The sequence below is a fragment of the Drosophila albomicans genome, chromosome X (assembly GCF_009650485.2).
Source record: "Drosophila albomicans strain 15112-1751.03 chromosome X, ASM965048v2, whole genome shotgun sequence".
Taxonomy (NCBI): Eukaryota; Metazoa; Arthropoda; class Insecta; order Diptera; family Drosophilidae; genus Drosophila; species Drosophila albomicans.
Window position 1 is genome coordinate 8431108 of NC_047627.2, and position 19783 is coordinate 8450890.

General features: G+C 39.6%; 1 protein-coding gene across 3 annotated transcripts; it reads right to left on the bottom strand.

Moving 5' to 3' along the window:
- Window positions 1-92: 92 nt before the first annotated feature.
- On the bottom strand, window positions 93-13630 carry LOC117577814 (mucin-5AC). 3 transcript variants are annotated; one of them, XM_034262745.2, is made up of 3 exons: window positions 13584-13630; window positions 4374-4606; window positions 93-4309 (listed from the first exon to the last, which is right to left on the bottom strand). In XM_034262745.2, exons 2-3 carry the CDS (start codon window positions 4592-4594, stop codon window positions 487-489), a joined length of 4044 nt encoding a protein of 1347 aa, XP_034118636.1. In that variant the 5' UTR covers window positions 4595-4606; window positions 13584-13630; the 3' UTR covers window positions 93-486. The 3 variants fall into 3 exon arrangements, with proteins under 3 accessions (XP_034118636.1, XP_051859000.1, XP_051858997.1); XM_052003040.1 differs by having other exon boundaries at window positions 4374-4603; window positions 13584-13602; XM_052003037.1 differs by lacking the exon at window positions 13584-13630 and adding an exon at window positions 12070-12225.
- Window positions 13631-19783: the final 6153 nt, after the last annotated feature.

Genomic DNA, 19783 nt, shown 5'->3' on the forward strand with positions numbered 1-19783 from the left:
TTTTGCTTTTAAAACTCAACTATAGCTTTCTTGTTACTTGTTCTCTAGATTAAAATCATAAACTACATACATACATAAATTAAAACGCATTTTCATACAATATTTTATACATCTTTATTTTAAGCTACAAATTGTTGTCGGGGTTTTCTTATAACTCTCGCAGATGCCCATTTTTATTAATTATTGTTATCTCGTTTTTAAGCACACACTCATATATCTCTGTTATTGACTCTTACACATTTAGGCTTAGGCCCCAACTTATGACTACGACCCTTTGTAACCATCCCCGCAATGGGGCTTACGTTGGATCCATTAGGCGGCGGCGAAATAATAAAAAAAAACCAGTGACTAAAATAAATACAACACGCACACGCTACACAATTATAAATCAAATGAAAGAGTAGTAGGAATAGAGGGGGTGGTAGAGAGGGATGAAGAAGGTGATTAAGAGCTATATACACAAAAAACAAAGTCCACGCCAATAAGTTAGACGGGCACAAAGTCACGAGGATCGCCAATCTTGGGACTGAAACGCACCACAACCTGATCGTCGAGATTGTCGGCCTCGAAGAATGAATTCCAATCGGCAAGGAAATAGAAACCATTCTTCTTTTTCGCCGGCGGCGGTTCCTGTGACACGGGATCGGGTCCAAAGGAATCCTCCAGATCGGCGAGTGAACCATTGCGTGACTCCTCCGTGGTTGTTGTTGTTGTTGTGCTAGCCTCCGTGGTTGTTGAGGATGCGCTGCTCGCTGCTCCTAAGCTGCTCTCATCCGTCGCATCGTCGCTCAAACCCAGATTCAAGCTGATGCGTGTGGGCGATTGCGTTGTCTCCGTCTCTACTTCCGTCTGCTTGTCTGCGGTGGCATTCTCCACGCTCTGTCGTCGCAACTTGGTCGTGTCCAGCTGCTGGCCGCGCAACGAATCCAAATAGATGGCATCCGGCGAACGCACACGATCCAGGCTCACATTAAGCTGCTGCAACTGCTGCAGATTGCTGATTAGACGCTGCAACTCATCGCGATTCTCGTCGATTCGGGGCTCCGGCAGTTGCTTGGGCTCCGGCTTGGCCAGCTGATAGTTGAGCTCACTGAACTCGGCCATCAGATCGCCATCCATGACACCCTCCTGCTCCTCCTCGGCATCCGCCACCAAGTCATCGCTGCGTCTCCTAAAACCGAAACCCAAACCCTGCGCCAAACTGACGGGCGTTGGTTCGGTTGCAACGCCAATGCGATTAGCGGCACGCTTGATCGCTGCTTCAATGATCTTGGTGGCACTGAAAATGGGCAGCTCCACGCTGCTCTCGGTGATGGGCAAACTTGGCCGGGGGGGACGCGGCGAGGCGGGCTTAATGGTCGTCAGGGAGAAGACGGCAGGCGAGGAAGAATCGTGCGTGGGTTGCGGTGATGGCGAGGCAGCTGACAGCAACAATGGCGAAGCTGTGGTGGTGCTGGTGGTGGTGCTCGTGGTTGTGGTGCTCGTCTGGGATTGCAGCTGACTCTCCAGCTGCTGGGAGAGCTCGTGGGGCAGAGCGACGCCCAGTTTCTGCAGCTGTTGTGTGTTGTAGAGCAGCTTCTGCAGCTCGGCGAGATCGGCTTGCTTGGGCAACAGATTGGGTTTCACTTTGGGCGCAGGAGTTGTGGTTGAAGTGGACGTCGTAGTTGTTGTAGTTGTCGAGGGAGCAGCAGCTGGCACAAAAGCAGGAGCCGGCGCAGCTTCTGCCGCCGCCGCCGCCACCGTCTTATAGATGGGCTGCATGTGCGGATAGCTCGCCGACTGACGCTCGCCGTTGTCCTCCAAGCTGCTAAAGAACTGCTGATACTGCGCAAAGTCCGCTGCAGCGGATGCTGCTGCTGCCGCTGCCGCTTGTGGATGCGCCGGCTGCGACATGGCAAACTCACGCAACTCCTCGCTGGAAGTGTAGCGCTTGCCCGGCATCGGTGTGGTGCTCATTGGCTGCTGATACACGGGCAACTCCAGCTTCAAATCCTGGTCGTGTTCCATCTCCGCCGGCTGTGCGTACACAATATGCTGACCACTCAGGCTCTTCACATTCTGATTGCGCACCGAGGCGGCGGTGACCAGCTGATGTCCCGTCGTCGGACGCGTCTCCTGCAGCTGGACACGCTCCAGCTCCTGCACCTTGCTCAGCAGCTTCTGCAGCTGCACATAGTCCTGAGGTTGCACATCGTGCAGCAGTCCATTGCTGCGTTCAAACGGATTCAGCGGACGCGGCGGCCGCTGACGTTGCTTCGACGTGGACGCCGCCGTCGAAATCTCCACCTGCCCCTCGTAGGGATCAAAGTCCGGTGCACTGGCGGCCAGCTGCTGCAGCTGCGCGTAGTCATTGCTGGGCAAGCTCAGTGCGGGACCACGATTAGCGGAGGCCACGTTGCGTGTGTGGAAACCTGGCGTGGTTGCCTTCGGCTGCTGCAGTTGCTCCAGCTGCTGCACACGTGTGATCAACGCCTCGAACTGTGCGTGATCCACGGCAGCAGCCGCTTTGGTGGGACGTGGCGTAGTCGTTGTTGTTGTCGTCGTGGTGGTGGTCGAAGTGGTGCTAGTGGTGCTCTTGGCCTGCTTCTTGGTGTTGCGCGCCTGCTCGTAGAGACGCTCCAGCTCGCTGTCATCGCTGAGCAGTCGCTGCAGCTGCGCAAAGTCCGCCACACCCAAACGACTCGCCTGCGACGGATCCAGGCTCAAGGGGGGCGTGGCACGTGGACGTGCTGTGGTGGTGCTGGTGCTGGTTGTGGTTGAGCTGGTGGTGCTCGCCTTGCGCAGCGCATTCGCCTGCTCCAGCTGCTGCAGCTGGCGAAGAATGAGTTGCAGCTCACGAGCCTCAGCCGCCGAAGCAGCGGCAGCCGCTGATGTGGGAGCTGGAGTTGGAGCTGGCACTGGAGTCGTGGTGACGAAGCGATTGCTTAGCGATTGTATGCCCGCATTGCTCACGCTGGTCGTGGTGGCCTTGAGTACATTCTCAGGATTTATCTTGAGCTTCTCCAGCTCTTGCAGGTTCTGCAGCAGCTTCGATAGCTCATCCGTGGAGCTGGCCGTCTTCTGTTGATTCCCAGTATTCGCAAAGTTAATGTCGATGTTCGGATCGATGCGACGTCGCGGCTTCTTGGGTTCAATCAACAACGGAGCTCCGTGGGTAATCAGCTGAGCCGTGGGCAGTGAGGTGGGAGGAGCTGGTGTCGTTGTCGTCGTCGTTGTTGTTGTTGTCGTGGTGGTGCTCGTTGTTGGCTTCGGTGTACTGTTAGCCGGACGACTGCTCTGCGCCTGCAGACGCTCCAACTCCTGCAGATTCTCCAACAACTTGGCCAACTCTACGTTGTTTTGCGTGGGCAACTTTGCCGTCGCCGTCGACAGTTCGGTGTGTGCGCCAGCTGGTTCCTCGGTGGCCGCCACAGCTGCCGGAGATTTCTTGAGTGCCTTCGGTTTCTTGACAATGCCAAAGCGTGTCAGATAGCCCTCCACCTCGGGCTTGACACGCAGCTCTTCGCCAATGTTCAGTGGCTTGAAATTCGAATAGGCATCGGGGCGTATACGTGCTCCCTGCAGACCACGCAGATCGGCCATGGCCACCACTGGCTGCGGGGCGCTCTCCGCCGGATAGTAATCATCGATGGCCGCATAGCGCTTGTGATTCGTCTGACCACCACCGCCATGGCCACCCACAATGCCCAGACTCTCCAATATGTCCGCAACGGGTTTCACAGTGCTCGACGTGGTGCTGACTTTATTTTCCACGGGTTTCACCGGCTTACGCAGGAACTGCGCATTCTTGGCATTATAGTGCGAGCTGAAGCGTTGCGCCTGTTGCGCCTGCTGCACGGGTTGCGGTGCAAAGTCATAGCTGGGCGGCAGCTTGGTGACCGGTTGAAAATCCATGCTGGGTTTGCCCAACGATGGCGTCAGCTGATACATCACTGGCGCCGGCGCAGGCGGATGATATGTGGTCGCTGTGGGTGCCGTGTACAATTGCTTCGGCAGATTACCAAAGGCTGGCTTATACGTCGTGGCAGCCACAGCCGGATTCCCACCGGGCACAGTGCTTCGTGGCGCCGCATTCGGATCGGCCGTGAGGAATTTAATCGGATCGGGCGGCGTGTAGGCATCGATGACTCTGGTGACCGGTGGCCGGGTGTAGAGCTCCTGCAGATTCTCCTCGGTATTGTTGTCCGTGTTGTAGGGCAGCACCAGCATCAGGGCACGCATGCTGTCCGCTCGACTCATGTCGCCCGCCTCGATGCTCTTCTCGTACTCCTCGCGCGTCACCTTCTCATACAGCTCCTCGATCTCGCCGCTGCAAAGTGTGCGAGAGGAATTTTCATTACTTGTTTTGAACTGAGCGTAATGCTTGCGCTTACCGTGTGAGTCTGGGCAGCGCTGGATCGTTGGCCAGTATCTTCTGCACCTCATCGATGGTCTGTTCTATTTCGCGCGGCTGAAAGAAACTCTTGTCCAGCTGCTGCACATAGTTGGCGCCCTGCTGTATGGTGGGCAATGCGCCAATCCGCGCGAGAAGCAGCAGCATTGGCAGTAGTAACAACAACGCTGGCTGTCGCCTCAGTCCCAGGGAACTGCTCATCGTGCAGCGCTGCTGTAGCAAAGAGAAGAATGTGGTTAGAATATAAGTATAAACAAGTCTGCCAGTTAAACCACAGATAATTCTATAATATTCTATACTTTTTCAAATTATGCTCGCTACTTCTTTTGATTTCTTTTGTGTGTCATTGAGGCGTGGTAGTCAACTTTTCATACAAATTGGTTCAACTTAAATTGGCTACAGCCGAGAGCAATCTATTTGCCAAATTTCAAAGCTCCAGCTATTATAGTTTATTATAGCAATGCATTTATTACAGCAGGCAGACAGTCAGACAGCATTTGCATTAGCGCAGCTTGTTACTGGCAACAAGCAATAGATGGCGCTGCTGCTTTAATGAGCCTTGTGCTTCGACGTTGCTATTTGTTGTTGATATTGGATATTTGCAGCTTGGACTAAAGCACAAACGCACTAAATTAACAAGTTTGGTCAAGATGGGATATTCTTTACTTTAGATTTAGTTTGCCTATAACAACATAAATAATATGTTTAAGGGCAAGTCATTTTCGCTGCTATTAAAAAAAAAAAGAAAAATTAGAAAGATAATCTTTTAGACAAAATTTAGTGATCTTAATGCATTTATTATAGCGCTGAAACAGCATTTAAATTACTTCTTCTTAATGCCAATGAACTACTGTAGATGGAGCTATTGCTTTAATAAATAGGAAATACTGTACTTATTATAACAACAACACTATCCATTGTTTATTTTGATTACATTACCAGTTTAAACGAAGAACTTTGATAAAAAGAAATAATTTAATTGTGAACACTTCTGTATGAATTTGATGAATTAATTTTAGGACGTAAGCTAATATTTTAGTTGCTTCTAAGGATTAAAGAGACCAGCGAACTACGTAATTTCCGACAATTATAATTGATTTCAATGGTCTCTCAACAATATGGTGTTAATTCAAGACAAATCGCAGTGAAAGGATTTGCAATAAAGCTAAAGACTCAACGAGGCAATATAAATGAATTATGTGGCTTCAGTGAACAGACTCTCAAGTCTTTGTCTCGGCAGTCTGCAGTCTCAATCTCAGTCCCAGTTTAAGTCAACGTCTTCGTCTCGATCTCGTTTGCGGTCTCTGGGATCATTCCAGAGTGTGTCGAAATGAGTGACTGGTTAGTCAGAGTTGCAGTTATAGTTCCAGTTTTAGTTCCAGTTGCCAGAGTTGTCAAGCTGTTCGAGTATGTGGCACATTCAGCAGTCGCGTGGTGGCAATTTAGAATGCGCGGCACGTAGCTCGCTTCAGTCGAGAGTATGTTGGAGTCCAAATACTTTTGCCATAATCGGTTGCATTTGTTTCTTTTTCTTTTTTTCTATTTTGTTTTTGTTACAACTCTTTCACCATTTTGTCAAGATTATCTAACAGTTCATTTTGCTAACGGCTTCGCTGCTGGACACTAAGCGAGTCCACGTAGACGCGACGATCGAGACAAAATCATATTTATCGTTGTCGTCGACGACGACGACGACGACGACGACGAAGTCGCCGCTTTCTACGGGACTCATTAAATTTATGATTTAACTACGGCCATTAAGTGAAAATTAAACGCTTCGGTAGGCTCTAGACGCAGTTCGTACTCTTCAAAGTCCATCTAACCTGGTCTCTAGACTTGCCACAAATCACGTCGTCACTGCAATGGACTGTGAAAAGTAGTTCCGCACAATCAGCAAAAATAGCTGGCCAAGATCGCTGCCAATTGACTGACGATCGACGGATAGCTGGCAGCTCTTGCATCATATGCATATTATTCACGACCATCTCCGTTTCACTTCCCCAATCCCCTTTTACTTTGCTCTCCATACCTCTCATTATTTTGCATAATAATTTACAAGATCTATTTTACAATTTTTGCTTTTTTTCTTTTTGTGTTTTGTGTGTGTAAATATGGTGCAAATAATAACAGCAACGCCTGTTCGCCATCGCCACTCAAAGAGCAACTGTTTTTGCTTTTTTCTTTTTTCTTTTTGTTTCATGCATCAACACATTTTATTTGTACTCTGGAAATTATCAATTGATTGAAAAAGGGTAGATTTAAGCTACATAATCATATTCCATTAAGCAATGATCATATTTAACTAGACAGAACATATTTATATTCAATACATTTTATAATTCCTACTTAAAGCTTAAAAATAGATTAATTAAATGACCGATTTTTTCAATTCAGTTTATAAAATTTCCAGCACAATACTTAAAATAAAATGTAAGTATGCTCTTAGCTAGTCGCTAAAAACATTAATTTAATTTCAGTTTCAAAATTGAATTCAATCGATTTTTTAATTATCAAATTTTTGACGATTTTTGCAATTTTTATTTTGAGAATTTTAAATGATTTTTTATTCTTTTAAATATTTCAATTGTTTCAAATTTTTCCATTTTTCTTTTTAATGCTAATCGACTTTCAATGGTTTTTATATATTTAAATTTTTCAAATATTATTTTGAAAACTTTGGCCCATTTTCACAATAATGAGGCACCTTTTTAAAAATTTCCCTGTACTAACTATTATTTTGCAGACTCAGAAAACTATTATAATATTTACAGCATATCTCTAAGTCGTGCACATTTCCCAGCGATTGAAACAAAATGCTATTTGTGTAATGCTCAAATGCATGTATTTGTTCAGTTATCGTCTCTGTTGCTTTTGGTTTGGTTTGTTGATTTTGCCACTGTCAGCTTTGACAAAAATTTTGTCATGCATTTCATTTAATTGTTTTCCGTTTTTCTACAATTTTCCACTCTTTTTTTTTGTGTTTTGTCTTTATTCAATTTCATTTTCCAGTTGGCGGAAATCTACGTGACAGTTAAACAAATTGTACAGTTACCAGTTGGTTTTATGATGTCTTTTCACAATTATGACAAAATCAAATGAATATGAATTGCTTCGTTGATTTACAATCGATCGATCACTGCATCGTAATTAATAGATCAAAGTCAGTGGCCGTTGTAATGATAGCTGTTAATGACAGTGTTCAGTGCTGTAATCGTGCAACATTACGATGCTAAAACTTTTTCAGAAATTTTGTGAAAGAAAAAAACCACAACGTAATTGTCATTAAGCCAAAGTCAAGTGGTTTTTAATAGTTTGGTATTTTTCAGATTATATTTTTTTCTGTTAAGAAGTTGGCAACAAAATTATGCTCTCAAGTCGAAACGGAAATTGTGAACAATTATCAAAAATTCTGCTTCAAATTGAAGCGTAAAAATTGCCGGAATATTTGTATTGTACCAAAATCAAGTCAAGGCTTTTAACATATTTTATTAAAAACTACATTTGCTTTGCGGTTGGCAGAAAAGAAACGGAAATGTATACACATATCTTAAAAAAAAAACAAGCCAAATGGAAAAATTGTAGAGTTTCTTTTAATGTGTTAATTTTATAATTAAGCAATGACTTGAAATAAATTTCTCACACACAATATAATTGAGGAATCTGACAGCTTTTTTTTTTTGTGTATTATAAAATACTTGCAGAGCTTGGCTTACACATTTTCAAATTTGTGTCGCGAATAATTTCTCTGCAAATTCGCAGAATACAACTATTTGATTTTATCGCTGACCACACGTCGCATACGTAATTTGATTTGCATATGCATATATTCATACGCAGCACGCAGCAAACACTCGATTAAACTTTTTTGTTCGCATGTATGAAGAAAAATGCATTTTAATTTCATAATCGCTGTCGCTGTGCGTGTCTAGCGTATAAGTGTGTGACTGTGTGTCTGTATGTGTGTATGTGCTTTACAGTGGCCACAATCAAAACGCAAATAATTTGTTTCAATTGCGGCAAGCAACATAACAACAACAACAACAACAACTACAACTTGAGCTGTGAGCCAATCTTTGGTGAGTGCATTTCCAATCCGCCGCCGGCGACGACGTCACTGAAGCGCATTAGACGTCGACTGCGCTGCTCATGTGGCATGTGTGTGTGTGTGTATGTGTGTGATTGTGGCAACAATTAAATTGCTGTTAAGTAATTTCTGCCGTTTGTTATTGTTATTAGCTTTATAAACTACATATTCACAATGGCCTAGTCCCTGCCGGGAACACCTCTATTATTTTAATGCGATTTGACGTCATGTTGCTGCCGCTGCCGCTGCTGTTATAATTATTTGACATTTTAATTTCATTTTCATTCGCTTTGCTCTTTCGTTTGTTATTCAACTTGACACATTCGTTAGACGGAAGTGAAACTGTCGCTGAGCTGTCAAAAATGCTTTGACATCTTTGACTCGATGACTTCGTTCAGAAGGGCAAATAGAAAATGTTTAGGAGCTCATTTGATGGCCCGAAATGTTATTTACTGAAAGCTGCTAATCAAGTCAAAGTTTATTCTAGCAAGCGCATAAAATTATTTGAAAAATTTCAAAAATGCTTGAACTTTAATGGCTTTGTTAGATACTTCACTTTAACGAAAAAACCTAAAAAGGTCTGTAAATTTTTTATGTTTTGGCTTTCTGGAGCCGGCAAGTTCAGTTTAACTTTAGACTAGAAATCTTTAAAAATCTTTGAAAGCTTTTTAAAATTTTGAAGATCAAAAGTTTGGCAGAATTCTCCTCTACAAAGTTTACAAAAAATGTTTAATGTACTTCAAAATATTTAATACTTTTTATTCGAAATATTTCCAAAATCTATTATTGACTTTTTACAATCATTTCAAAAGTCTTTCAACGTTTTTGAAGCTTTCAGATCAAAGAAAATAAATTGTTAAATCAGAAGCATTGAAACCTTTAACATATTTTGTTGCTTTAATGTAATTAACTTTTTACGAGAACTAGATTTTAAAATACTTTCAACTTTGTTGAAGCTTTAACGTGCTTAAAAATTCTACGAAAATAAATTGTTATATTCGTATGCATTTAGACGTTAATGTTTAATTGTTTTAAATAGTATAATTCCTCAAAAATAATAATAAACTTTTTAAAAGAATTTGACTTAAAAATGCTTTATAATTGAGTTTAACAAGCTCAAATGAGATAATTTATAATATGCTTTAAAAATTTAATCTTAAACGATTTAATGTGCCAAAAATACTTGAACTATTTGAAACTTTTAAAACTTTGAAAGCATTTGCTTTGAAAGCTCTTCGAAATTAAATGACAATATTTGAATATTCTTAAGCATTGCAATTTGAAGGTGCCACCAACAGCTGTTGACAACAAGTTTCATTAATGAGCGAAATCAAAATATGCTTAATATTTGAATTAACTAATTATAGTGGTGGCATTGCACTTATTTAGCGAGCGCTTTGGACTCGAATTGCTTTAACCCTGAACCTTAATGTGCAACTTTCTTGAGGACAGCGAACGCAAAAAAAAAAATAAAAATAAAAACAAATTCACTTGACCTCTCTCATTACTACAAACAACAACAATCGTTGTAGCAGCAACAGCTGCAACAACAAACAACAAACAGCAATCCAATCCAATCCAATCCAATTTGAAGTAATCGTCAAGGCGGCACATTACGAGCTGCCTTTTTTTCAGTTGCCATTGTCCATTGTTTTGAAGACATAAGCAGCGATAGACGAGGCAGCAAATGAGACAGACAAGTGGGAGCGAAAAATACTTTAGTTAGTCCACTTCATTAGTTTAGTTAATCAAGAGCACTGTGAATACTCTTGGTTAGATTGCCGTGTAATTGTCGTGACCTTCAGTCTCACACATTTTCAAGAGCATTTTTTCCCACCCAAAAATAAGAAAAAATCTCAAAACTGCTGCAGATCAGTTAATAAGTTGTTGTGAAATGCAAGTGGGTTAGTCATAAACAAAAAAAAAACTAATGAAACATCAAATACTTGTGCCGCACCCATTTTTTTATCAACATCCAAAAGAAAGTTTTTTTTTTGTTTATTTTCAAGAATCGTTAAGTTCACATAATTTATGGAACAGTCCGAGTAAGCAACGGTCTTTATGGCATTTATTGGCTGTGGCATCGTTGATAGGGACAGCAGAAGATCAGATTACCAGATCTGAATTACGTTCGGTTCAAAGATTGATCAGTGATTATTAGTCGTCGGTCCTGCAGATAAAACTGACCTCATTGGGCAGCTGAAGAAACTGCCAAAGCTACTGAAAAACAGCGCTTAAATCGATGACCAGCTATTACTTGCATGTTATGAAATATGCAAAAAAAAAAAAAAAATAAGGAAGACGCTAATGAATCACAGAGAAATGCTGTGATAATATAGTTATATATCATTCGGGTTAGATAAAGTGATAATAGTTGTAGAATTTTAAAGTTTTAATCATTTTTCAAAAACAGCGTATGCAATACAAAACACATTTTATAATTGTAGATTGCAAAATAAAACCAGATAATATAAAAACAATACTAGCTATAATACAAAACAAGTGGAATATTGTAATTTTGTTACTCTACTGGAACAACACCTGGCTGTCAAACACGCCCCAATCTGCTTAAACCAATTGCAATAGTAATTGCAAGGCAGTCAAAACAAAAGACTTAGGGCACAAACTTGTTTGGCAAATGTTGGGCAAAAGACTTAGGACACAAACGTTTAGCTGCAAAATTGATACGATGATGCATAGGCAAAGCAGAAAGCAGTAGTCATCCATTTGGGAAGGTCGTCAACTAACATTTCCGGTACGAATTATTGAGAAAGTGCCGCTGGCAGACGGACAGACGAACAGACGGACAGATGGAGAGACGCACTGTGACTGCTCTCACTTTAGTCAATTAGTCAGTGGCGACAAGTCGTGTTAAATTCATCAACTTCAAAACTGCTGCGCTTCATTAGCCAACTGGCCTGCAGGGAGCCAGCGAAAGAGCGAGAGCGGGAGAGAGAGAGGGAGAGGGAGAGGGAGTTGCCGACTAGAAAGAGATGGCATATTGTATACGCACCACTTTTACTGCAACTTGTTACAAATGCTTGTTGCTTTAGGCTTATTTTACTTATTTATTTTGCTTCTTCGCCTGCAGAGCTAGTTGCTACTTGGTGTTGTGGTTTTTACACGAGTTTTCCTGCTTTTTGTATTCCAGCCTACTGGCCAGACTGGCTTTTAGTTTATGGCTTCAAAATTTTGCAAAGTTTTGCGTTGCAGTTGCTGCGGCTGCTGCTTGTTACAGTTGTTGTTGCTGCTGCTGCTGCTGCTTGAGAATTCTATTTTAGCCTAGTGGCAAGCTTGTGGTTGCCTACATATGACAAGTGAATGTTGTTTAGAGGCGGCCAGGAAAAGAAATCCCCAACAACCAGATTCAAATACAAAAATCAAAGTCAAACATCAAAAGCAGCAAAGCCAAAAAGCAAAACCAAGCAAAACAAGTTGCCGGCTGGAAATGGTTTCAATTGCATTTGATTATATTATTATATATGTATGTCTGTATGTGTGTGTGTGTGGCATATTGAATTGCACACTTTGTTTTTATTTATTTATTTTCTTTAATTTGCACAACTTTTACCTCACTCAATTGATTTTTTACCTTAACAAATTTAACGCTAAATTTGTATTATTGATTTTTCTTTTTTCCTTTCTTTTACTTCTTCTTTTTTTCTTACTCTTTTTTTCTTTTCTTTCTAGTTTTGTTTTTGGCAGTCGCTTTTGTTGTAGTTGTTTCCCATTTTATTAACACTTTCACCTGTGCCACCAACAACAACAAACAAAAAAAAACATAAAAATAAAAAAACAAATATGAAACACTTTTAGCTTTTATTGTTCACTTTTGCTTATTTAAATTGTTGTTGCCACTCTTTTTTTTCGGCTTTTGAGCCGTCCATTTATGGTGTCGTTATTATTATGTTAATAATTATGAAAAGAAATGTCGCTAAAATTACGCGTTGACATTTTGTTGGGTCTTTGTAGAAATTATTTCACTGTCAGCATATGTAATTGTTTAATTATTTTTCCAGCTACCTATTGTCGCTTGTGAGCTTTATTATTGTTAGGCTTGCAACACTTTTGGCGGTTTTTTCTTTCTTCATTCAAGGAGCGTAATAATGCAGCTAGAGGCTTGCAAATAATATGTTTTACATTAGGTAGTACAATTAAATTCAATTTAAATCCTTATCCATAGAGGAAATGAAAGCTGTCTTGGCAGATAAAAACTAACATCAATTTTAATCTTCTTTTCGATGAAGCAAGTTTGAAGAAAGCAAGTTTAAAGAAGTCTAAAGAAAATTGCTTGTAAATTCAATTATATAGATTTTTATTGAGGTATTTAATATTTCCTTATTATATTTCTTTATTATTTCAAAGTTCAAAAGAATATAGCTCGTAAATTCAATTAGCTACAAAGTTCGTATAGATTTTAAACGAGGTATTTAATGTGCTAAAGTGCAAAATATTTTAAGCATTTATAGTTAATAAATAGCTGTAGTTAATGCCATCGAATAATTGCAAATGCAGTTGTATTTTATTGAGAATTTAATAGACTATAAATCGTGAAACTTGCAACAGTGGAGACTGCCAAAAAGCGTAATTAATTAATAAATAAAAACCCACGCTGCGATTAGTTACAGCAATGAATTTAAAAGTGAAGCTTGACTATTTTAAACAGTTTAAACATATCGAGTAACATTTCAATTCTACTAATATATGCAACACATTTTGCTATTTCAGCAATTTGATTTTGATTGCCATCGTCCGCTAATTAAAAGATGCTGCAATCTGTTCCCCATTTGCATACCCATCCCCCAACAAATAAGTTTTTTTTTTTGTGGCTAACCCACGCCTATTTGTCTGTTGTCACGCCATCAATTCAATGTTGCTGCTGTTGGTTGTTGGTTGTTGCCTGTTACCAATGCAACAGTCACAGCAACGGCAACAACAGCAGGCAAGTCAAGGTCATTGCAAGTTCGTTGAAAGCATTTTCCTCATCTGCATGCACAAGAGATTTGTCAATTATCAGTGGTTTTGCTGGGCGTTGTATTTCCTTTCTTTTGTTTTATACATTTTCTGATTAACTTTAACACTCAACAACAAACAATTTTCATTTACATTTTTTCCAATATTGCACTCGGTTGTGTGTGTGTGTGTGTGGGTGTGTGTGTGTGGCGCACGTCTTGTATTCGTATTTTTTTTTTATTTTCCACAAAAAAACAACAACAAAAAATTGGATATTTGTACAATATATGCGATACGATACGATGCGATAGGTAACTGCAATTTCAAAGTGAGCACGCGACACGACGAATTCCGAAATCCGAAATCCAAAACCGATTTCGACTACGATTTGGAGGTGAACGTAAAGTTATAGGCTTGCCGCATGCGCAGCCTGTAGACCATTTTCAATGAGCGTTCGAATTATACTGAACGGGTCGGAACGACGACAACGTTGCTGTCGCTTTAACTGTCTCAGTCACCGTCTCCGTCTTCGTCTTCGTCTTCGTCTCCGTCTCCACTTGAGTCGCAGTCGCAGTCGCAGTCGCGTTCGCCGTGTGTCTGCGTGTCCAAAAAGAGAGCGTCGTCGTAGCTGCTGTCTGCACTCTGTGTGTGTGTGTATAGCTGTGTGTACTCGTGTGTGTTTGTGTGTGTGTGTGTGGCGAGGCGTCTCTAGAAGCGGCAACTCTGACGCTGGGGAATGCGTCTTTTGAATTGGATTCTGTGCCAAATTGATCAGACAGCCGCAGCAGCTGGAGTTTGAGCCTCTTCTGGCTCCTAAGTGTTATTTCTCGTTGTTGTACTTTGTGATTGTTGTGTGTGTGTGTGTGTGTGTGCTTTGTTATGTTTGCTTTAAGCTGTTTATTCGCCTCGCTTACCTTGACCAAGTACACCTGCACGACCTGAGCCAACGACATCGCAAACGACAACGACAACGATAGCAGCAGCAGCCACCATTTAAACTTTGAAGCATGCCTTGAAGAGGCAGCCAAGGAGCAAGCAGCCAGTGGGTTGCAGCTGCATTCTATTCATACAGGTTTCCCCACATTCATTTCGGCTGTGTGCCATTTCCCATTTCCCATTTCACATCTCGCATCTTACACAGCTCGCATTTCTCTTTGCCAGATGACAACGCATTTGTGTCCAGGCACGCACCAAGCAGAGACGTCTGCAAAACTGACCCAGAGAGGGGCTTCAAAAAATAAAATGCATATAATATAATAACAAATTTATTTATATTTATAAGTAGCTGAAAACTTTTTTCTGGCATATAGTAGTTGAGTTTTGTAAACCGAAGTCTAAATATAAACATTTTCATTGCAATTTTTCATAGCACAATTATTTTGAATTAGTTTTAATTTACTCTATTTGCTTAAAAATAATATTTTTAACAGACTTCCATTCATCATTAAAATTTGCAAGTATTTATATTTAGTTTTCTAATGTTATTTCTTAAAAAAAAAAAAAAAACAAAATTTGTTTCCTTTTTTTTTAAATTTGTCTGCTAAAAAAAAATGGTTGTGGCATTTCAAATAATTAAACATATATTTTTTATGAACATTTCTTTATATTGTTTATATTATTACGCATATAGAATTTACATTTATATTTATTATTAGTTAAATTTGAATATAGAAATATATTTTTATTATATTATACAATAATTGGAAAATAATTACTAACTTGAAATATTATTTTTATGTACATATTATTATAATTTGTTCTATACAAATTTTGCCAAGTTTTATATAGTTTTATTTGTTTCATCCCTAATTTATATGTATATTCCTTATCAATTTAATATCAATATAAAAATTGAATTTTTCACATTTATAATTAATTTACCTAATACAAAATTACGTACATACATATTATCCACATTTATTGCTTTTAAGTGACAACGTTAATAAATTGTATTTTTATTATTTTTTATTGAGTGCAAAAAGAGAAATTCACTGACGACCCACTTATTGAAGACCCCTTGCGAAGATCCTGTTGATTACGCCCCTAGCAGAATGAACAGAGATTTCATTGTTGATTTTGGGTCTTTAGCTTGCTGGCTTTCTGCTCCATTTTTCAGAAGGGGGGGGGGGGGGGGGGGAAGGGGTAGGGAACCTGACCACTTGATGCCATTCGCTCGTTGAAATTGATTTGGAATTTGATTACGATTACGTTCGCTTTGTTTTTGTTTTTGTTATTGTTTTTATTATTATTTTTATTTGCTTTGGCTTTGGCTTTGGCGGGGCCATTATTGCATAATCGATGGATGGATCGAAGTCGCATGCATATAGTACTCCGCATATAGTTAAGTATATAGCTGTGTATGCCGATCACATTGCATTGCGTTGGGCCTCGATGCACTCGCACATCTATTGATACTCGTATTCGTTATTGTTGTTGTTGCTACTCATTGTCCAAGTGGAGCATTTCGTGCATTGCGATTCGATTCGATTCGATTTGTTGTGTTGCTCGAAGCTGACCGATCGAACCACAATTGGATGCCATGCTTCAGATAGCTGCATTTGAAATGTGTGTTTATTGGTTAGTCAGTGGCTTAAATTATGCACTTGGATATATTCGTAAAATACATACATACATATATGACTATATATAGTCAGAAGGTAAGCAGTCTCTCATTATTGATGCGAGAAAACATCACTAAGATTGTCATGTTAACCAACAATAAATTAAATGCAATAAATATTTATATAAAACTTATATGAGATATGCAACAAATTGTCGTTGAATGAAATATTTATAACAATTGGAAATAGTATATAAATGTCACAGTTTGAAATGAATAACCAAATGAGAAACCATTCTTATTAATTCAAAAATTATTTAATAATAATGCAAAGCAAAGGAATCATTGAAAAATGTAAATATAATAATATTTAAATTTATATTTAAATTTTCTATAATGGTAAATATTTTAATAGCAAAATATCCAATTATTTAACCTTTCATTTAGGATTAGGATTTTTCCAGTTGTTTCTATTATATTTGAATTTTTTAATATAAGCATATTCACAATTTCGATTTATATGGTTGAAGTATTCATTCTTATTTAATTGATGTTTTTTTTCCAAAATTTGAATAAAATAAAAGCAAGTAACAAAGCTACACTCGAGGGTGCTTAACTGCAAAATACACATTATAGTAAATAAAATATACGAAATCAATATACCGAAAAATACACAAATATGCCAAATGCTATATTTGGTATATCGATATACTCTTACATTAAAAACTAAAATATACACACATATACCGAATACTTTATTTGGGATATCTATAAACTATTATATTTAAAACTAAAATATACACACATACATATACCGAATACTTTATTTGGTATATCGATATACTATTACATTTAAACCATATCAGATTGATAACCAAAGCAACTAAGATCCAACTGCAGCAGCACTTTTTTGTCAAAATGATTTACAAATATGTATGTACCTAAATATTCTTGCATATGAATTTAAATTCCAAAAGAGCGCAAGAAGTTGCGACTCGTCTGCCTTTGTGGCAAGTAAACGCTGCCGAAATCTCGTTTAATTTGTGTCAACATTTGCAACATTTTTCACGTGATGCCAAGCAGATCTGCGTGTTGTTTAGTGCTCCAGTTTGCTCCAGTTTCGAGAGATCTTCTAAGCTTTGGCATTTTGCATAATGCTACGCAGTGTTGCCCTTGTTAATGCCACTTACCCCGCCCTCCCGTCCCAACCTTTCGACTCGCTCGCTTTTGCTGGAAATAATTAAAAACGATTTTGGCAACAAACATTTGTAACACTACCATTGGCATAAACAAAACAAGAAACAAGAAACGAAACAAAACAACAGAAATGTTAACTACATGTCTGTGACTGGTGCGATTTGTTCGTCGGCCTTTTGCGGCCTTTTATTTTGTATTTTTTGTTTGTGGGGTGACAAAATGTGGCACAATTTGACGCTGACACCGCGAAAAAAAAAACAACAACGCGACTAAAACAAATCGCTACAGTTGATGTTCGAGTTAAATGGATGCGTGAATCGCTGACTCCCTTTGGCTTTGGAGTTTCCAAGTACTCATATATTTATTTTTTGTTTTTATGTATTTTGTTTTACTTTTTGCAATTGCAACAGCAGGCCGGCAAAATGACACCACACAAAATGACATGACTAGCCGAATGTATGGCTGATTTCGTTAGAGTTGTTGTTGTTGTTGGATCACAAAAAGTTAAATTGCTAAGTGCACATACTACATACATACATATGTACGTATGTTGTGTATGTATGTTTGTAGTGTGCACAGCAGCAACAAGTTGAAAACAAGGCAACACTTGTCGGTCGGTAGTATACACAACGTTTTGCATCTATAGTATGATAAGAGAGGTTGGGGCGTTGGTTTTGTCACTCGTCTTCAGTTGCTGCCGTTTCACAGTTGTTGTTGTTGCCGTTGCTTTTGTTGTTATTGCTTTTACTTTAAACGGCCATTCACTTTCTCCTCATGCCTTTTATTTGCTTGCTTTGCTGTTTGCTTTGCTAATTTTTTTTCTCCTTTTTCTTTTTTTTGGTTTTTTTTTTCAAAAAGTGAAACAACAAACAGAGCAACAGCAACAGAACGAGAGGGCGACCGAGTGATAGATAGAGTGTAAAAGAGAAAGAGAGAGGGAGAGAGAAAGACATTATGTATTGGCATATGCAAATTCCAAGAAAAATTATTCAATCGCTTTGACCGCATTATAGTTATGTTCAAAACTCTGAGTCAGCTTAGTTAACTGCAAGTGCAACAAACACATACATATGTAATCCTCGACAACTTTTTCTTTTTACAGCCACTAAAGCGCAAGTTAGCTTTTAAGTCCTGGTCATTAAATATACATAAATTTATTCTTATGATTGTGGCTTCCCCGTTATGTAAGAGTTGGTTTTTTTTTTTGTAAATAGTTAACTGCTTACTATTTGGTAGTAAACGATTTTTACTTATTCTCAGTTTAAAGTCGATGTCAAAATGCGGTATAATTTCAAGTTACTTGCATCATATTGTTAACGCGTGCATTGTGCTCCAATTCCTGCAATAAGTAGGCATAACAACAAATAAAAGCAGCAGCAGTGACGACAACGAGAGCACTTTGCAATGCCAAGTTCGTTGCCTAAGTCTTTTGTTAGCGGGCGGTGAATTGATGTCAACGCAGCAAAAGCAAAAGCAACAGCAACAGCAATAACAACAGCAACAAACGTGACACCCTTCGTTCCTCGGTTGGCTTTTAACTCATTTACAGGGCCATAAAGTGCCCAATCAATCAGTGAAGCGCTCACTTTGGTGGAGGGCGCGACTGTAGCGACTAGTGACTGTCTGGTGTTAAGTGCCAAAGACAAACACCACACAGTGCCTGCTAATTAACATCGTTCGCTGGAAATTTAATGCCAATTGCAGTTAAAGCTGAAGTCAATATGGTAACTCGCTGCCAAACGAAACTTTGTGGCCATCTTCACTAACCTGCCCCCAAACCCAAGTTGGACCCACAGCTGCCGACTTGTTTACTTTGTGTGTTTGCCTTGCTTTCAAAGCGGGTCCAAGTGAAAGGCTGCCGGCGAGTCTTGACTATTTTTCTATTTCCTTTTGCCACCGTTGGCTGTTATGCTTATAATGTAAGATTTGCGCTGCTCAGATCTATACAGAATACAAAGCATTTGTTTGGTTTTTGAAGACGTCTTTTTCTTATATTAGCCAAGACTCTTACATAATTTCATTTGATTTGGCAAACTTTTATGTTGAATTATTAGGAATTGTTAATAAAAATTTCTTGACTAATACAAATATCTTAGAAAGTACAAAAAGTGTATTCAAAGTTCGGACAACATTGTCCCATACATAAACATCTATCGTTTTCATTATTGTTTTTGCAATGGCTGGGCAGAGCTCGGCAATAAATCGAAATGAAATTAAAATCTCTCAAGACGCAGCAGATTATGCGTCGCTTGCATAACAGCTGCCCGCTCCGGATCGGACCGTTTGACAGACGAAAACACTTGGAGACACTTGGCTGCAGCTTTTGACCGGCATCCGGCGCTCGGCGCCCACCAAACCAAACAGGAAGGAAGCACAGTGAAGCGTTCAATTTGCATAAAAGCGAAAAATAATAACAAAGTCGCCGCAAGAGACATCAAATTAAAGTTTAGTCACAGCTCAATTTGTTACACGTTTATCTTAAATTGATTTCATTTTATTTTTTGGTTTTATTTTATTTATGAGTAGTTTTATCTGTGATAGTCAAATAAAACTAGGCTAAGGTTGGCATCGTTGTTTAACTTTGATTTGTTTTAAA

Coding starts and splice junctions, on each gene's coding strand:
- LOC117577814 (XM_034262745.2), bottom strand. CDS start 4,594: ATGAGCAGTTCCCTGGGACTGAGGCGACAGCCAGCGTTGTTGTTACTA. Junction 4,310..4,373: donor GCGCTGCCCAGACTCACACG/GTAAGCGCAAGC, acceptor CACACTTTGCAG/CGGCGAGATCGAGGAGCTGT.